Source organism: Lutjanus erythropterus, chromosome 1 (assembly GCF_056507025.1).
Source record: "Lutjanus erythropterus isolate fLutEry1 chromosome 1, fLutEry1.hap2, whole genome shotgun sequence".
In the NCBI taxonomy this organism is placed as follows: domain Eukaryota; kingdom Metazoa; phylum Chordata; class Actinopteri; order Lutjaniformes; family Lutjanidae; genus Lutjanus; species Lutjanus erythropterus.
Window position 1 is genome coordinate 37,202,732 of NC_139317.1, and position 16,784 is coordinate 37,219,515.

A 16,784-nucleotide genomic window follows, 5' to 3' on the forward strand; every position below is an offset into this window, starting at 1 on the left:
TACCATAAAACCCCAGTGACACCCCACCTCAGTCACTAACACCGCAGAGCTCCAAATGTGATTAAATAGATTGTGTTTGTGTATTTCCAGCCTTTTGACTCTGCCAGTAATAAGCGGTTTACTCAGAGAACACAAGTCCAGATTCATCAAAGGGACATCCCACGCATTGCTTGTCACAATCTATTCATGAAGCTCAAGCTGACACATATAATGAGAGGCGATCGTCAACAGTTTGTATGACAGGCCATGTTGAAAAAGTACAATGTAAATTCCAGTTATGTATAGACTGATTTACGTATGTAGCTTTGCTGCTTACGTAGATCTAACATAGATGATTCCCAGAAGAAACAGACAAAGAGACAGTGTTAAATTATTGATTGGCACCTTTTATCTGTATCTCATCATGTGTCCTTGCACTAGTCTATGGTGTGTATTTATTCAGCAGGGAGATGGATACATGCAAGAGGGAAAATAAGATCAATTTGTTCCTATAATTGTACATGGAGACTCCAGAAAACACACTCAAAATATAAATATACTTTCGTTTTTGCTCCCTTTTTCACAAGTTGAAGTAAAATATCTTAGACTTTAGGTTTATTTCTCTCAAATCTTGTTCACCAAGTGACAAATCTTTGTTAGTGAGGACTTCGTCTTTGCCAAGATAATCTATTCACCAGACAGGTGTGGCATATAGAGATACTGATTAAACAGCATGATTACTGCACAGGTGTGCCTTAGACTAGTCACAATAAAAGGCATAGGAGAAGTGCTCAGACACACACAAATTTGAGAACAAATTTTGGAAGAAACAAATCTTTGTATGCATGAAAGTCTGAGATATTTTGCTTCAACTCATAAAATATATATGTATATTAATATGTCAATCTGAGCCTGATAGACACAACAACAAAGTGATGTTTCTGGTTGTTAGGAAAACACAGACATTTGTTTTTTCTTCAGTCATAAGAAATGCAAAAATAGAAATGGTGTAATTGTACCAGCAGGGCTGATTTGCTGGCAGCAGCACAACATGACTGCTGCCTTGACTGACTGTGGATGTGTAGAATTCTTTGTAAACATATTCTCGCATAGAAAAATGTGGCAGAAAAATTACTGTAGTAGGTGAGTGCAGTTGTGAATACACAGCCCAGATTTGTCACTTTCTACCATCTGGCAGTGTGTGTGTGTGTGTGAGAGAGAGAGAGAGAGAGAGAGAGAGAGAGAGAGAGAGAGAGAGAGAGAGAGAGAGAGAGAGAGAGAGTGCACTCCCTGGTCATTTTCCTGTCAGTCAGTCTGTTTATCAAGCATTTTTATTTTTGTTTATCCAGAGGTGCTGAAAAGATTTATTCACAGTCAGAGGGGGAAAACTGATTACTTGACAGCCCCGAGTTAATGATTTCAAGCTTAAGCTTATTTGTGCAACACCCCGTTTATAAGAGTGACTTTTAACAAGGAGAAACCAGGATGGATGCAATACTGAGCTACGTGTGGCATTCGGTATGTTCACAAACAAAGAATAACGAATGCTGGTAATAGTTCTATTATAGAGCTCACATAGACCACATGAACATGCTTCCCCAGTAACCTAAAGTTACATGACTTGTCTTACAGAAAACATATTAGAAGCAGAAACAAAAACATAATTTGGCAAGATCTTTAAATTGATTGCATCTGTGCTCATTACAAATAGCCTACCCAGCACTCTATTTGCTGTGATGGCTGCAGAAATGGGGGTTGCAAACGTTTGCTCACAGGGTTACAACCATCCCCCGGTTTTCGCAGTATTGCTCAAACACGGAAGTAAGAAACTGACAGGATGAGAGAAACAGATTGGTTACCAAAGCCCTTTCCATCTGCCTTGTCATGTTGTGTCAATAATATCAGGCTTTACAAAGGCAAAGACATGAGGGCTTCTGTGAGTGGTAAAAATGCTTTCAGTGATTTTAAGAATTCAAAAATCCTTAAAATGCTTTTCACGCTGTGGGCCATTTGTGAGCAGTTTCCCTCATTGTTATCTACTCTACCTCCTGCTCTCAACAGCAATTAGACTACTGCACCTACGCAGGTGTCAGCAGGTTTTATCAATGGAACTATATTTGGCATCAAGAATTAATACCTCAAAGGGAACTGGATATGCTGTACACTGAGCTGACTTCATTCATAATGAGTGACGATGAGTTGGATCTTAGCATTTAAACCCAATAATGTAGATGCACACACTGATGTCAAATCAAGATAGTGCCTTTTGCTTAAAGACAAAAGTCACAACTGGGAGAGTATCTCCCAGTTTCAGAAATGTTTAAGCCTGACTGTCACCATCTGACTGGCCGCTGGACTGCAACATCAGGTTGCAATTCACCAACAGTTGATTCGGCTTCAACTTTTTGCCACTGCAGGGTTTTTTTTTTCAGCATCCCGTGCCTAAGAGACTGCATCTGTTCAGGAAGGCTGAGGAAGGCTTTGCCATTGCAATGTTTTGACCTCTATGTCAACATCAGCATGCTAACATGCTCAGAATGAGCAGGAATAATTTGTACTGTGTTTAACATCTTAGTTGAGCACAGCTGAGGCTGATTATGTCATTCATGTTGTATGTATTTGATCATGAACCAAGTTCAACAACTTTAATGGTCCAGATTTCAGATAAGATTTTCAGGTTTATTGGCAAAATGTGCTACAGCAAAAACAATATTCGTAAGTATGTTTTTCTTAGTGTATAATCACGTGAACATAAAAATTATTGTGTTTTCATTACCATGGATTGAGCCGTTTATATCTGCAGAGGGTGAGTGTCCTTTTCACCATGCTGCACTGCCGTGTATGTACAGTAGCTCAGAACGGACAAACCAGCCACTGACTACCATGATTCCTCCTACACATTTGGAAGGGGAGGGTGAAGAAAGGTGTTTGCAATCTGCAAGCTCATCCATAGATGCCACTAAATCCTACACACTGGTCCTTTAAAACCAAATTTCATGGCAAACTATCCAATAGTTGTTGAGCCTTTTCGCTCAAAACCACAATGTCAGCCCCTGAGAGGAACTAGCAGAAAAGTCAGGGGACAACAAGCTGTCAATATGGTCACATGAGTCATCACAGCTTAATTAATTAAGAGTTTATTTCAATAACCCAGTGTTTCAGTGTGTCCACATTTGCAGCAAAAGTCCTACATATACATATAAGGGAGAAAGAGAACTGGAAGAGAAGAAAAGCAGAATGGAAACATACTGTGAAGAAACGTCCTTTGGAGAAAGATTCTTCCTGGAGAGCTCTTTGTGTGATATGTGCCAGACGTGGGAAAATTGCTATCATGAAAAATGAACAAGCTGTGTTATGGTGTGAAGCAGAAGAAAAAGCCCAGAAAAATGAGTTTTAGAATGACCCTGTAAGAGACACTACAGTTTCAAACTTATTCATATACCTAGATCAGGGGTCTGCAGCCTTTACGATCAAAAGGGCCATTTTTGGCCAAAAAAGGGAGGAAAAAATCTGTCTGGAGCCGCAACTATTAAATACTCTCCTCAAGAAGATGAGCCACCGTCACAGTTTAGAGGAAAAGAGACCGAGCCATAGACATAGTTTTTGAAATTTTAGTTGATAAAATATTAACACATTTTTTAAAATGTGGTGGACAACATACTGCGATAGATTTTTTGAGTTTTGTGCCCAACTCAAACGTTTACAACCTTTCTGCTGACCTTTAACTTTTACTATAAATTTATCTAAGGAAGAATAGTAAATTACCTGGAGGCTCAGGTTGTAGACCCCTGACCCAAATAAATGTAATGAATTCCAATACAACTGCTCTGAAAAACAGGATGTATTCCTGTCTACATGAAATTTCTCTTATTTAGTTTTCATCAAGAGGGCCACAAACTTAAGGGAGCCACATAACTAGTGTGACTTTTTGTGTTGAGCGCTACAAAAAAAATTAAATGTAATGCAGCGAGACAGGGTGGGAGAGAGAGAAAGTGCACATGTAGTACAAGAAATGGAGTCTGTGAATATGGACAGAAGTGTTGACGTGATATAAAACCTAATGTAACTCTACAATTCTGCTGTTTACACTGCAGACTGGAGACTCTATTATCAGTGACAAACCGCTTGATCTGCCTTATATACCCTCATCTCTTCTATGAAATATCTGCATTGTCTGGTGTCTTTGTCTGCACTGTTGTTCATTTGTTGTCTCTTTCCATGGAGGACCATTTCTGCCAATGTGATGAAAAAACAGAGCCTGGCCTTACTGCCCTTGCATTTGGCCCTTTGCTCTCAAAAAATTGACAACACCTAAGGCCAAACCACCTTGCCCCTACAATGATGAATTTCCACGCCTGCCCCTCACACTTTGTACGGTGTTAAGTTGACTTGTAGCCATGGTAAAGCATGTTAGCTAGAAAGCAAATAGCAAGAAATCAAGCTTGTTATAATGACAAATATTTCAGCTAAAATGAATAAGACAGTAATTACTTTCTAACCAGCTTAAAATTATTGTGGTTAATTCATTCACTCATTCAAAATCAATTCCTGACATAAAGGTGGACAAAATAATAGTCATATCTTTCAAAAGGCACATTTTTGTGGCCATCTTTGTTGCATTGTAGACAGATGGTTGAAAGAGGACGGACCAAGGCCATCTATGTCAAACTGGCACAACTATGCCTTAAAAGAGGAAGTGGCCAACAACAACAACAGGTTCTTACAGTGGTATCCTGACATCACTCCCTGGAGGGTTTGTCACAGACTTTCACAACATTTTTCATCTTAAAAGGACAGTTGATGCCAAAATCAAAAATACATATTTTCCCTCTTACCTGTAGTGCATGAACTGCAGTTTTAGAGATATCTGTTTTCAGCGCTCCACGAGTGGTGCTCAAAGTGACAAAAAAATTAATTTGAAAAATTCAACACTGGTGTCTTTTTCCAGAAATCATGACCAGGTTACTCAGTTTATCCACAGACTTTGCTGAGAGCATATACGAACTTTCTTTCTAGTCGACTAAAAGTAGTTCCTGTAGATTCTACAGCAGAATCAAAGTAGTTCCCACATGAAACTGCTCACAACAAGGGGATTATTTTGAGCAACAAGGTGGTGATTTCTAAAAAGAGATACTGTTCTTGAGTTTTTTAAATGCATGTTTTGGCACTTTGAGCAGGATAAGCCAAGTGCCATTTGTTGCCAATCTCTTCTGTCATTCCCTCCTTCTCCCAGTTTCTCTCACTCATTGTCTCTCTCTGCCCCCCCCTCCGTTGCATTGTACACAAGCTGGTGCACTGTACGACATGTGGTGCAGAGAATGAGTCAGACTGCCCACCAGCTGTGAGCACGGCTTGCCAGTGGGGAGGAGTGAAGCTATTTCACGCAGGGCAGGCAACAGCCGACAACACTGGTGCGGGTGATTTACAGGGATATTAGGATGGACGCCAAAAACAAGCTACGAAAAATGGAGTTGAGGTGCAGCCTACACAGAAATATTCAGATGATTGTAATAACATGCTCTCAGTTAAACACCTACATATGCTCTGGCGCTACAAATCAACATCAATGAAACCAGCAACTCTGGAAATAAACGCCTACTTTTGCCTTGGACGTCTTTGAACAAAAAAATAATGAAGAAATAAAAAAAAATCAAAGCTTGCTTTCAATTTTATGTTTGTGTGGTTTCACTGGTCCTAGAGGCAAAGAGCAGGGCCATAACTACCAGCTTTGAGGACACTGAGGTCACATCCTCTGTATAGATGTTTTTCACAGCAGCCATTTTGAGATGAAGTAGTAAACACAGGTGTTACCAATGATACTTAATTAGAATCATTGGTAACACCTGTGTTTACTCTACTATTTCGTATCAACATGGCAGCAGCAGGAAAAAAAGGTCTATTGTTTCTTGGAGTTTTGAGAGTAGCACTGGCTTCAGCATGAGTTTACAGATTACAGTTACACACAAATGGCACTTTTAAAGGACCAGTTTGCAGAAGTTAGTGGCATCTAGTGGTGAGCTTGCAGGTTACAAACCCCCTACCCCTCCAAGTATGTAGAAGAAGCTACGGTAGCCATGATAGGGCAAAAGTAGAGCCAGTGTTTGGTTTGTCTGGGGGTATTGTAGAAATATGACTGCAAAGGCTGACTCAGGCTTTCTGAGGAGTGGAAAAAAACACACAAAAAGGGCACCAGTGCAACGAAATTCAAGATGCATTTTTGGTGAAACAGTTCCAGTCCCTGTGACTGTGTGACATAGGGAACTATTTACGTATTTTGCTATTTAGAGACAGGCCAACTAATTTTCTAACATTTCTTGCATAGAAATGCTAGAAAATTAGGGGGGGCAATCGCCTGTCCCAACCACCCGTACATTAAACTTAAATTAGAACCACTGTTGTCTGTCTACTCAAAGTTACTTGGGCAGATTCAGTGTTGTGACAAAGCATCTGTGCTAATTATAGACGTAAAACAATGCCTCGTCAAGTTTTGAAAGCCAGCATCCTCCCCCTCATTACGCCTCACAATGGTTTGGTCAACTGCCTAGCTACAGTCATGAGTCTCTTTTTACTGCCAAAATATTATATGATACATTATAAGATATGGATGAAGTGACTAGTATCAAATCTTGTAAGTTATTCAGACCATTGGGGGAAATGTGAGAAGTATACACATACCTATTATTTTGTAATTCATTCCTATACATGCTTTATTCTCAGTCAGAATTCCTCTGGCAGAGATTTAGTAATTAGTTACAGTTACTTGTTACTAATTGGATACTGTTACTTGGTTACAGTTACAAGTTGTTACTAGTTAATACTTATCAATTAGGTTGTAATTGGTTACAGTTACTTGTTACTTCTCTCAAAAGTATCTGAATTTCTTTGCCAATTACTGCATATAAAAGCACTTAGTTATTTGGGAAAGTACTCTTTCTACCTAACACGCCTTACTTTTGTTTGCTTCAATTATCTTTTTAATGCACACGTAATGCAGCGATATTGTTTTATTCTATTGTAGCTATATTAATGTAGTGTAGCTGGAATGTAGCGAAACCCCATTATAGCTACAACTAGGACATGTTCATACACTGGTGGACTTGGGGGGACCCTCTATATGACCTTCTAATCCTCTAGGTACCTTTCCAAAGGAGACACCAATGCAGTGCCATATAGGTTGCCCTATTTACTAGAAAATGATTTGGCCTCCATTGCCTTTAAATAGTTAAATAGTTCCTTATGTGTTTTCATCACAGAGTTGTAGTGGTTGTTGTTCAGTAAAACAAATTTAATCTAAACCAAGACCTGAAACTGTTTCACTTTAAATACATAATGATTTTTGCCCTCTGGTGCCAAACCACATGCAGGTGAGGCACCAGCCTTCTTTAATGTGTTTTTGCCCCTGCCCCTCAGACATCCTAAGTCCACCACTGTGTTCCTGATCCACCACCAATAGTAGCATGAAATATCTGCCCTTGATTGATACAGTTGAACACAGATGAGTAAACTTTTAGCCTCATTTCTAAGTGGATGAACTGAATTTACTGGAGTTTATCTCCTACGACGCGTCTGTCTACTTTCAATTCCTGGTTTGACTTCTATGAATACCTAAATCTAATCATGTGTTTTAACCTTTCTTCAGGCACACTTGCACCACTTGCGTGCTATCAGCCGCTGAAAGCATATTATCCAATTAGCGGCGTTAGAGAAGGGGTCGTCCTTGGCACGGCAATTTTCTAATTAGGCCCGAGAGGAGCACGTGCATTTGCTCCCCTACTTAGAGACGTGTAAACGGGACGGTCGTGTCTTCACAGAAAAAAAAAAAAAGACAACTCACTCTGTGTGTAAAATCTGTGTGTGTTTCAAAAAAAAAAAAAAAGAAAAGGGGAAACATGCACGCCTTAGTGAACGCCTTCATGCGCTGCCTCTCCTTCCTTTTGCCTCCCTCTTGGCTTTGTGTCAGCTTCTGCTTGTGGGTTGGGAGCGAGTGCGAAGAGACGACGCTGCCGCGGCCCAATCCCAGAGCTCGTTTCAAAAGCAGAAAGCCTCTTACATATGAGGAAGTAGCAGCAGCAGCAGCAGCAGCAGTAGAAGCCCGAGGAGGCTCCAGCCCGTTGGTCTCACCAGCTCCAGGCTGCGTCTCGCCGGCTGCTACAAGCCCCGCTGCTCCTCAGGGCCCTCCGTCGGGTCGGATCTGGATCGGGGGTCTCTGGCGAGCCGTGGAGCGCGTCTTCGGAGCCCCCTGGGTCCTCCTCCGCCATCGCTGGTGCCCGAAGAAACGTCGTGCGGCAGCTTTACGCACCCCGTATCCTGTCTGTGCCTTCGAGTCGAGCGAGATTAAAAGCTTCCAGGGAGGCGCTGCTGCTGCTGCTGCTACGACAGCCGAGCGAGGGAAGGGAGCGGGCGGAGAAAGGAGCGGCTCCACTTATCCGAGGAACATGAGCGGGTCCGTGGGGATCCCCAACCCGAACCCGGCGGAGTGCGCCTCGGATGCGTCAGCGGAGCGGAGCATCGATGAGGTAATCACCGTGGATCAGCACTCGCAGGAGATGGGGACGGTGACGATCACAGTGGCCATCCAGGCGGCGGAGGACGAGGAACCCGAGGAAGTGTCATCCAATAATATTGACTTTCTTGGAGGCAGCTGTAGTGAGGACGAGATCGGAAGACATGACAAGTCAAGGTTTGACTCATTTGATACTTTGTGTTAGTAACATTTGAGGTCATAACACCGTTTGTAAACTATAAGTACGAGTCAGGTACGTCAGTATTTGGGTAACAAACAATTTTCTTTGCCTTTGCAGACTTTTTACATTCACAAAATTGTCAAATAAATTGCGTAAAGTCCGTTCCGCAAATGCCAAGACAGGCAGACTGGGTTCATTGAGTTTGAAGGGTGAATGAAACGTTTGATATCAAGGTTGTTGGAACCCCTCTAGTCTATTTCTGCCTTGGATTTTATAGCTACTGTATTGGCCCGTAACCTGAGTTGGTGAGCTGCCAGCACACGAGCAGCGTGGGTACTGTTGGATTGTTTTGTTTCACTGAAAGAATGCCAGCTGTGTAGAAAGACACTGTACAAATGGACTAGAATAATCCTGTCAGGTGGCTCACACACAAGACAAAAGGCATCACAATGCGCGGGGAGGATAATAGATGACATACTTGAGGGATATTATTATTATGATTATGTTCTGGGTGGGATGGCGGGCTGGGGAAGTGTTGAACCACCTGTAGGCTGTATGACCAGACACCTGAGAGAGCCCGAGACAAAGATAAAGGATGGCACCTTCACTTTAATCTAATTCCCCTGCGTCATGACCTGCTATTTTTATCCTCTGGCCTATAAGTTCCACACTCGGACGACGTGCGCAAAGAGTGAGTCAGTGACAGGAGGAAGGCCAAAGGGGAAAATAAATCTCCATACCAGTCATTGTTTGCTTATAGATTACACCTTCAATGGCTCTGTGGCTTAAATAAAGGGTGTCGGTTTCACCTGCGCAGGCCGGTGCGTTAGACACGTTTTTCCACACAGGATGCATTTAAAGATCTTTAAACCTGATATGAAACATGCTGGGAGCAAGAGAGTAAAGTGCACTTTGTCAGTTGTCTGTACATGCTGTAGTTTCACCTATGTAGTACCTCAACATTCCTTCAGAGACTTGCAGTGTACTACTTATGGTGACTTGAGAAGAGTCAGACAGATATTAGTCAGCTGATACTGTCAGCCAATATTGGCTTGAGACATCTGTATCATTTATATCTGTACTGGTGTACATGTCTTTACACAACACAGTGCAAATTATCTTTTAGTTTTTGTGATTTTTGGGGGGGTTAAAAAAAATCTGAAATCGATATATTGGCCGATATTCTTATACAGAACAAATATAGTATACTTTAAGTGCATTTTGCGCAGTGAACCCTCAAATGTCGTTATCAAACATTACTTTATTGTCCAAAATGACATCAGGTCACCCAAACAGTGACTTTTAATTGGTATTTTTAATCATTGTAAATAACTATAAAAACAAAAATATGTATGTATCAAACTTGGGTTAAGAAGAAGATGCATAAAATGTTGCCTATAAAGTTAATGAATAAAAACGATTTGCATTGTTCTGTTTGAAAAAAGAAAATATGCTGGAGACACATGCTGATACAGAACCAACCAATGCGTCCATTGAGCTCTAGGTTTTTGTACAATTTTATGTAAGTTTAGTCTTTCATTTCCAAATTAAAATGTCTAAAAATGCAAACAATTTTCAAACGCAAAGAAATTTATTCAAGGTAACTGTATGTTTCCTGCTAGCCGTTGGTAGCTAGTTGCTACAACTTCCAGGAAAGCATGAACTAGATCAGAGAGTGAGAGAGGAAGTCTGTGAATGTAACTAAATATAATGTGAATAAAATTTAATATTTCCTTGTCCGTGAGAATTATTTCTGCTTGCGTTGTCAGATTTTCATCAGTAATGGTGGTTGTTAAACTGACGAAAACAGCTCCCATAATGCCACACTACTTCACGTCATCAAACTATATCTGTTATTATATTAATTTGAGCGAGACATCTAGTAGCTAACTAACTAACATATTGTGTTTGATTCAAGTGGTATTTTTTTTTTATTTATGGTTATTAAAATTGTCAAATAGTAGTGAAAGTTTCAGTGCTGATCATTTTTATCATTTTGTATTTTAAATAGATCAATAAAGAATAGTGGCCACTATATACCAAATTTTTTACTCTCTAATATCAGTATTTGCCCCAAAAATCCAGGCTCTACTTGAGAGTTCACCACAGCCTATTTATCTTTTATAAAATGCTCAGTATCCCTGACATCTCTGCTGTAATTTCTTACATTTACATATTTAAACGTATGCATGTGCAAACAGTGACAGTATTCTCTTCTGTAAGTGCAGTTTATGCTCGTCTGTGTCTGAAGTCGTGGGGAAGCAGTGGGCTCGTGCCAGCTGTGCGGTCAGCCTGCTGGAAAGCTGTTGACTGAGGTTGTGCAAGGGAGGGAAGGAGGGGAGGAGGCTGGAGGAGGTGATGAGTCATCCACAAAATTTCATTCAGACCCTCACTCTAATCTGCAAGGCTACCTGACTGACTGTGCCGCTTCACAGCGTCAGCCAGGTGTCTGAGTGAGAGCAAATTGTGCCTAAAAGCCTCAGCTAAGCAGTGCTGGTACCATTTTTTTTTGTAAATTGCGTGAAGCTGACTTGTTTAGCCACCATATTCTGTGTGGGAGGGAGAGCCTGTGACTCTGCACCCTTCAGATGGAGAGGTCTTGGCAGTTCCAGGATGGTGGGACACTGGTGTCGAGGTCTGCCGCTGAGGCATGGCTGGAGAGGCAGCTCGTCAGCTGCAGAGAGAAATGGCAGGATGACTGGGTATTCCTGCCAACAACTTGTAAGCCTCTGGCTTATTGTATTAATGAAAGTGAAATGTGTAACAGTTGTAATTTTGGCAGTTCAGAATATGAAACACATTGCCGTTTCAGTGACGTACTAGAGAATCTCTGTTGACTGTGATGCGTGTTGTCTTCCCACACACAGCGGGGCAGGGACCAGTGGAGGAGAGTTGGAGGAGGAGAGCTGGCAGCCCCCGGATCCAGAGCTCATCCAGAAGCTGGTCACTCAGATCGAGTACTACCTGTCGGATGAGAACCTGGAGCATGACGCCTTCCTGCTCAAACATGTCAGACGCAACAAACTCGGCTTTGTCAGCGTCAAGTTGCTGACTTCATTCAAAAAGGTAACTAGTGCTGCAAAGCACATGGGTATAGTCTTTAAACATAACGGGAAATAATCACAAGTTTTATCACAATATGATGTTATACCGATTCTTTGGGTGTCTGTCTGCAACTACCAATTATTTTTAGAATCTATTAATTTGTTTGTTTTTTTTTCCATTAATTGATTAATTGTTTGGCCCATAAAATGCCTGAAAATGGTTAAAAATGCCCAAGATGACATTCTCACATGTCTTGTTTTATCCATAAAGATATTCAGTTTACTGTCAGATGAGTAAAAAAAACACATTTAAGACTCACACACACTTTTTTTTTTAACTTTTTTGCATTTAATTGCTTATCAGAATAGTTTGCAATCAATAATCCAGTAATCATTGCATCACACCTTTAACTATTGTGCAGTTGACAAAAGTATAAAATTCGGCTTAATAACTTTCAAGGGTTATAGGGGGTGATGTTGTTTTTTGCAAGTCACCATTATTGGCTCAAGCCTATGACATTCTACAGTGCTTAACTTAGCCTACCAGCTAGCAGCCTTTTCCTCTACCCATAGCTTAAGAAATTACAAGTATTCAATGCGGGACTTCATTCACTGCATCTCCTGACAGAAAACGAGGGTTGAATTTCAGACTGCATGTACCTTTTTTTTGTTTTTTCAGCAAAACACTGAAACAGAGCAGCTAATGTTGCTGCAGCGAGAGCAACAAGTTAGCGGACAAGTTCTTATCTTGAAGATGGTGACATGAATTAATGTTTTCACTTTCGGCATAGATGATGTTGGATCACTAAAGTGACGATCCAGATTGCTGGATTGTTAGAAAATTAAAGCGAGGCTGAGGAAAATTGGTTTAAAATGGGAATCTGGATAAAGCTTCAGGCCATTTTTATTTCTCAGTGACGTTGAGGCTGAGAAACTGAGGACTGAATATCAATGACTGGCTCCTTCTAATATCAACATGACTAGTAGTTGGAGTGCAATGATATTCTCACATCGATTCACGACAGCTGGTGCTACTTTAAGCTCATGCATGCAGATTTGTTTTTCTGTTTATTCCACAAGTAATCTCAGTCCCCACGCTCCTTTTTATATAAACAATCCTTCAGATATGAGCTTGACAACACTGAGGTGACGCATTTTAAGCACGAGCAAATTATACAGCGGGGAACTGAGTATGCAGTGAAGTCAGGATGTTTGTGTGTTGAATCGGTTATAATCTCATCAGTACAGATATTGATTCAGGACGGAAAGGAAGGCAGCACACATTACTGAGTGAAATGTTTAAGTTATTGTTAAAGTGACTGTTCAAAACCAAATCAAAACTGCATATTTTTCCTCTTACCTTTGGTGCTATCAATCCAGATTGTTTTTGAGGGCTTTGGAGAAATCGGCCATAGAGATGTCTGCTTGCTCTTGACTGTAATGGAACTAGATGACTCTAGATTTGAAAAACTCAACACCGGTGTCTCTCCAGAAATCATGACCCAGTTACTTTAGATAATCCACACACCCATGTTGTGAACAGTTTCATATAGGAACTACTTTCTTTCTACTAGATGTATCTAGATGGATAAATGGCTCTATAGCAGGGCTGGCATTTGTCTTTTTTTGAGCAAGTAGGCCAGAAATTTACTTGCCTGGAGTCAATTGCTGGCTTATTTATCATCAGTTATCAAATAACAAAGATTCAAGCTAATTGTCATGTTTAATCTAGGGCTGCAATTCTATAATGTCAGAAAATAGTAAATAATGTCCATCCTAGTTTCTCAAAATCCAAGGTAATGTCTTTAAATGTCTTGTTTTGTCAATCCATAACATATAATAAACAAAGAAAATCAGGAAATCTCTATATTTGAACGGCTAAAACTAGAATTTTGGCATTAAAAAAATACTTAAACAATTATCGATAATCAAAATAGTTTAATAGCTTAAGTCTTTTTTTTCTTACCACTTGCCTGGTCAGGCAAGTTAGTTGCTAAATGTATGAGTCCGACATGGCATTTTACTTGACCCAGGCAAGTGGGAAATTCTTATTGTTGAGCCTTGCTACTGCTAGAAGAAAATTATGTATTTTTTTTATTTTGAGGTGAAATGTGCCTTTAAGCTTATTGTTGTTCAAAGAGAAGCTGTTGCAAGGATTAAATTTATAACTTAAAGGTCATGGGATGACCCTCTTAAACCACTTAACATCTCACCCATGTAACACAAGCATTGTCTCTTTGCAGGTGAAACACTTGACCCGTGACTGGAGAACAACTGCGTACGCTCTGAGACACTCAAAGATACTCGAGCTGAATGATGAGGGGCGTAAGGTGCGGCGTAAATCTGCAGTGCCAGTCTTTGCCAGCGAGTCCTTGCCTAGCCGCATGCTCCTGTTGAGTGATTTGCAGAGGTGGCCGGAGCTGGCTGCTCTCACTAAGGACAATGGAGCCGGCGAGGGAGGAGCCACTCAGCAGGAGCAGCTGATGAAGCTGTTGCTGAAGGCGTTTGGAACATACGGCACCATCGCCTCCGTCAGAGTCTTGAAGCCCGGGAAGGACCTGCCGGCCGACCTGAAGAGGCTGAGCGGCCGCTACACTCAGCTCGGCACTGAGGAGTGTGCCATTGTGGAGTTTGAAGAGGTGGAGGCGGCTGTGAAAGCCAATGAAGCAGTGGGGAGCGAGGATGGAGGGGCCAGTACGCTGGGGTTAAAAGTAGTCCTGATTGGCACCAAGCCGCCCAAGAAGAAGGTACCCAAAGAGCGACCACGCGAGGAGGGAGGGATGCGCAAAAGTCGCTCGCTCAACAGCAGAGTACGAGAGCTCCAGTACCATGGGGATGACTCAGCCTGCAGCTCCTCAGACACTGAGAGCAACCCCACCTCCCCTAGGCTGGCCAGGAAGTCCCAGTCCTGCAATAAGCTGAGTCCGACCACTGCGGGCATCACCTTCCAGAACAATCACCTGAGTCCTGCTATCTCCCCGCGGAACAGCCCCTGGTCGAGCCCCCGCGGCAGCCCCTGCCCTCAGCGCAAAGCTCCTCATTCCCAAAAGTCTCCTTTAGCCACTGAGGGCAGACTGAGCCCCGAGCCTGGCCGCCGCTGGGCAGACTACTCCTCAGACAGTAGCCTCACCCCTTCAGGGAGTCCATGGGTGCAGCGGCGCAAGCAGGTGGCGTCTCAGGAGAGCAGTCCGGTCGGCAGCCCCATGCTGGGTCGAAAGATCCAGAACGCCGACGGCCTGCCACCAGGCGTAATGAGGCTGCCACGGGGCCCTGACGGAACCCGGGGCTTTCACTGTGTCACTGTTGGCGAGCGGGGAAAGACTGCTGCCACTCAGACATGATATGTGGAGCGTCCTTATGCATTCCCCACCCCCAGAAATAAAATGATAGATGGGAAATATGCGCTGTTCTTGGCCGTGTCGCTCAGCCCCCACCCCACATTTGAGACTGTGTAGATATATTTTTGTTGGAGTGCATCAGTTTTCAGTCTTTGTTATATTTTTATACGATGTTTTGAGTTACCATGGTAACATTAGTGGTTTACTAATGGAAATTTGAGTGAATGTAAATTGATATTGCTTTGAAATGGACCACGTCATCTCCATTGCTGTCTGTTCTACATGGGGCGGGTTGGAGACGGAATTCCACTTTAGTTTTCTTTTTTTAAAATTGAAAAGTGTCCTCTGTCTTGTGTGTAAAAGCTCACAACATTGTCTGTGGATGGTGTATAAATGTGTACGTGGCATTGGCACATGGACTTGATAGAGATATCACCATATGCCTTTTCTGTTTTTGTCTACTGTGAGTTCCATTTTTACATGCTGTTTAAACTGAGGCCATAATCACTCCACTGCCATAAAAGGTTGGACAGTCAAACTTGGACATGATGTTTTTTAGTTTTTATTTTGCCTTTTTTAATTTCAGTATTTTCAGTAAGCTCTGGCATTTTGTTGGGAGGGGTATCCTCTAGCCCTGCAAGTGTTTGTTTGGCAGATAGTTGCTTTATTTATTTTTTTAGCTTTATTTTTATGTTGTTGTTTTTTTTTTTTCTTGGCATTATGTGTTTCCATCAGTCTAAGCTCGCAGTGAGGTTTGAGGGATCAGGTCAGGCAGAATTCTTGCATCTGAGCTGGGGCATTTGTACAGTGAGATTACAATTGTACAAATAAATCACTAAAATTGCAGTTGGCCTGACTTTCTCTTTTGTTTGTGACACATTTTGAGGTGTTCATGATGGTCTGAAACAACCTTGATCCACGCTTCCATTTTTTACTTCAGTATCTAAGCAAGATGTCGTTGCTTTGCCAAGACTGTAGAAGCTTCTCAGCCTTGTAAAGCAGACTTGGCACACTGGTGTGTTTTTGAAATGGAGTGCACAGATGGGTGGATGATAAGATTGTTGGATTATAAGATATATCAGCCCTCCATGAGGAACATACAACTGACAAAATGGTGGAGCAGACCAGTTGGCACAAATAATTAATTCAAATTTTCTGTATCTTAGTACAATGCCAAAAAGTGGTAGATACTACCCTTTGATTTGTCATGTAGAATATACTGTTAACTGTACGGCACAGTAAATGGTAATGTGAAAATATCTACAAATTATCCAGATTGAATTCAAATATAACACACCAAATAACTAGTTGTATAAGTAGTCAAAACTTTCAGACGATGTGTAGCAGAGGCGTCCTTTTGACAGCAGTTGCAGCTTTTAGTTTGAATGGGCCTGTGTCAGGTTTACACATCTGGACAGCCACCTATTTTTATTTTTCTCAACCCAGATTCTTGATTGGATTGAGGTCTGGGTTCTGAATTGGACACTGTCATTGTTGTGTTGAAAACAGTACATTCCTGTCTTAACTTTGGCTTTACGTCCAGGGTTGTTTTCCTGCTGGAAAATAAATCATCTTTCACAGTTCTCTTGCAGACTGCAGTGGATTTTGCTCAGATTTGTCTTGCATCAAAGGATTAAGTATGTATGATGGACAAAATCTCAGTTTTGGAGGGCTATCTTACTCTTTGTGTCAAAAGTCTCCCACATTCCCTCTGGAAACGCCTATCTACATGTGAGCTA

At 41.6% G+C, this 16,784-nt stretch overlaps 1 protein-coding gene across 1 annotated transcript; it reads left to right on the plus strand.

Moving 5' to 3' along the window:
• Nucleotides 1–7,853: 7,853 nt before the first annotated feature.
• larp6a (La ribonucleoprotein 6, translational regulator a) lies at nt 7,854–15,891 on the plus strand. Its single transcript, XM_084721136.1, has 3 exons — nt 7,854–8,659; nt 11,531–11,729; nt 13,951–15,891. The coding sequence occupies exons 1-3, from the start codon at nt 7,869–7,871 to the stop codon at nt 15,046–15,048; spliced, it is 2,088 nt and encodes a 695-aa protein (XP_084577262.1). The 5' UTR covers nt 7,854–7,868; the 3' UTR covers nt 15,049–15,891.
• Nucleotides 15,892–16,784: the final 893 nt, after the last annotated feature.

What these genes read in the sequence shown, in the direction of transcription:
- larp6a (XM_084721136.1), top strand. Translation starts at nt 7,869, where the DNA reads ATGCACGCCTTAGTGAACGCCTTCATGCGCTGCCTCTCCTTCCTTTTG. An exon ending in GGAAGACATGACAAGTCAAG is followed by an intron (nt 8,660 to 11,530) that starts GTTTGACTCATT and finishes TCCCACACACAG; the next exon opens with CGGGGCAGGGACCAGTGGAG. An exon ending in TGCTGACTTCATTCAAAAAG is followed by an intron (nt 11,730 to 13,950) that starts GTAACTAGTGCT and finishes GTCTCTTTGCAG; the next exon opens with GTGAAACACTTGACCCGTGA.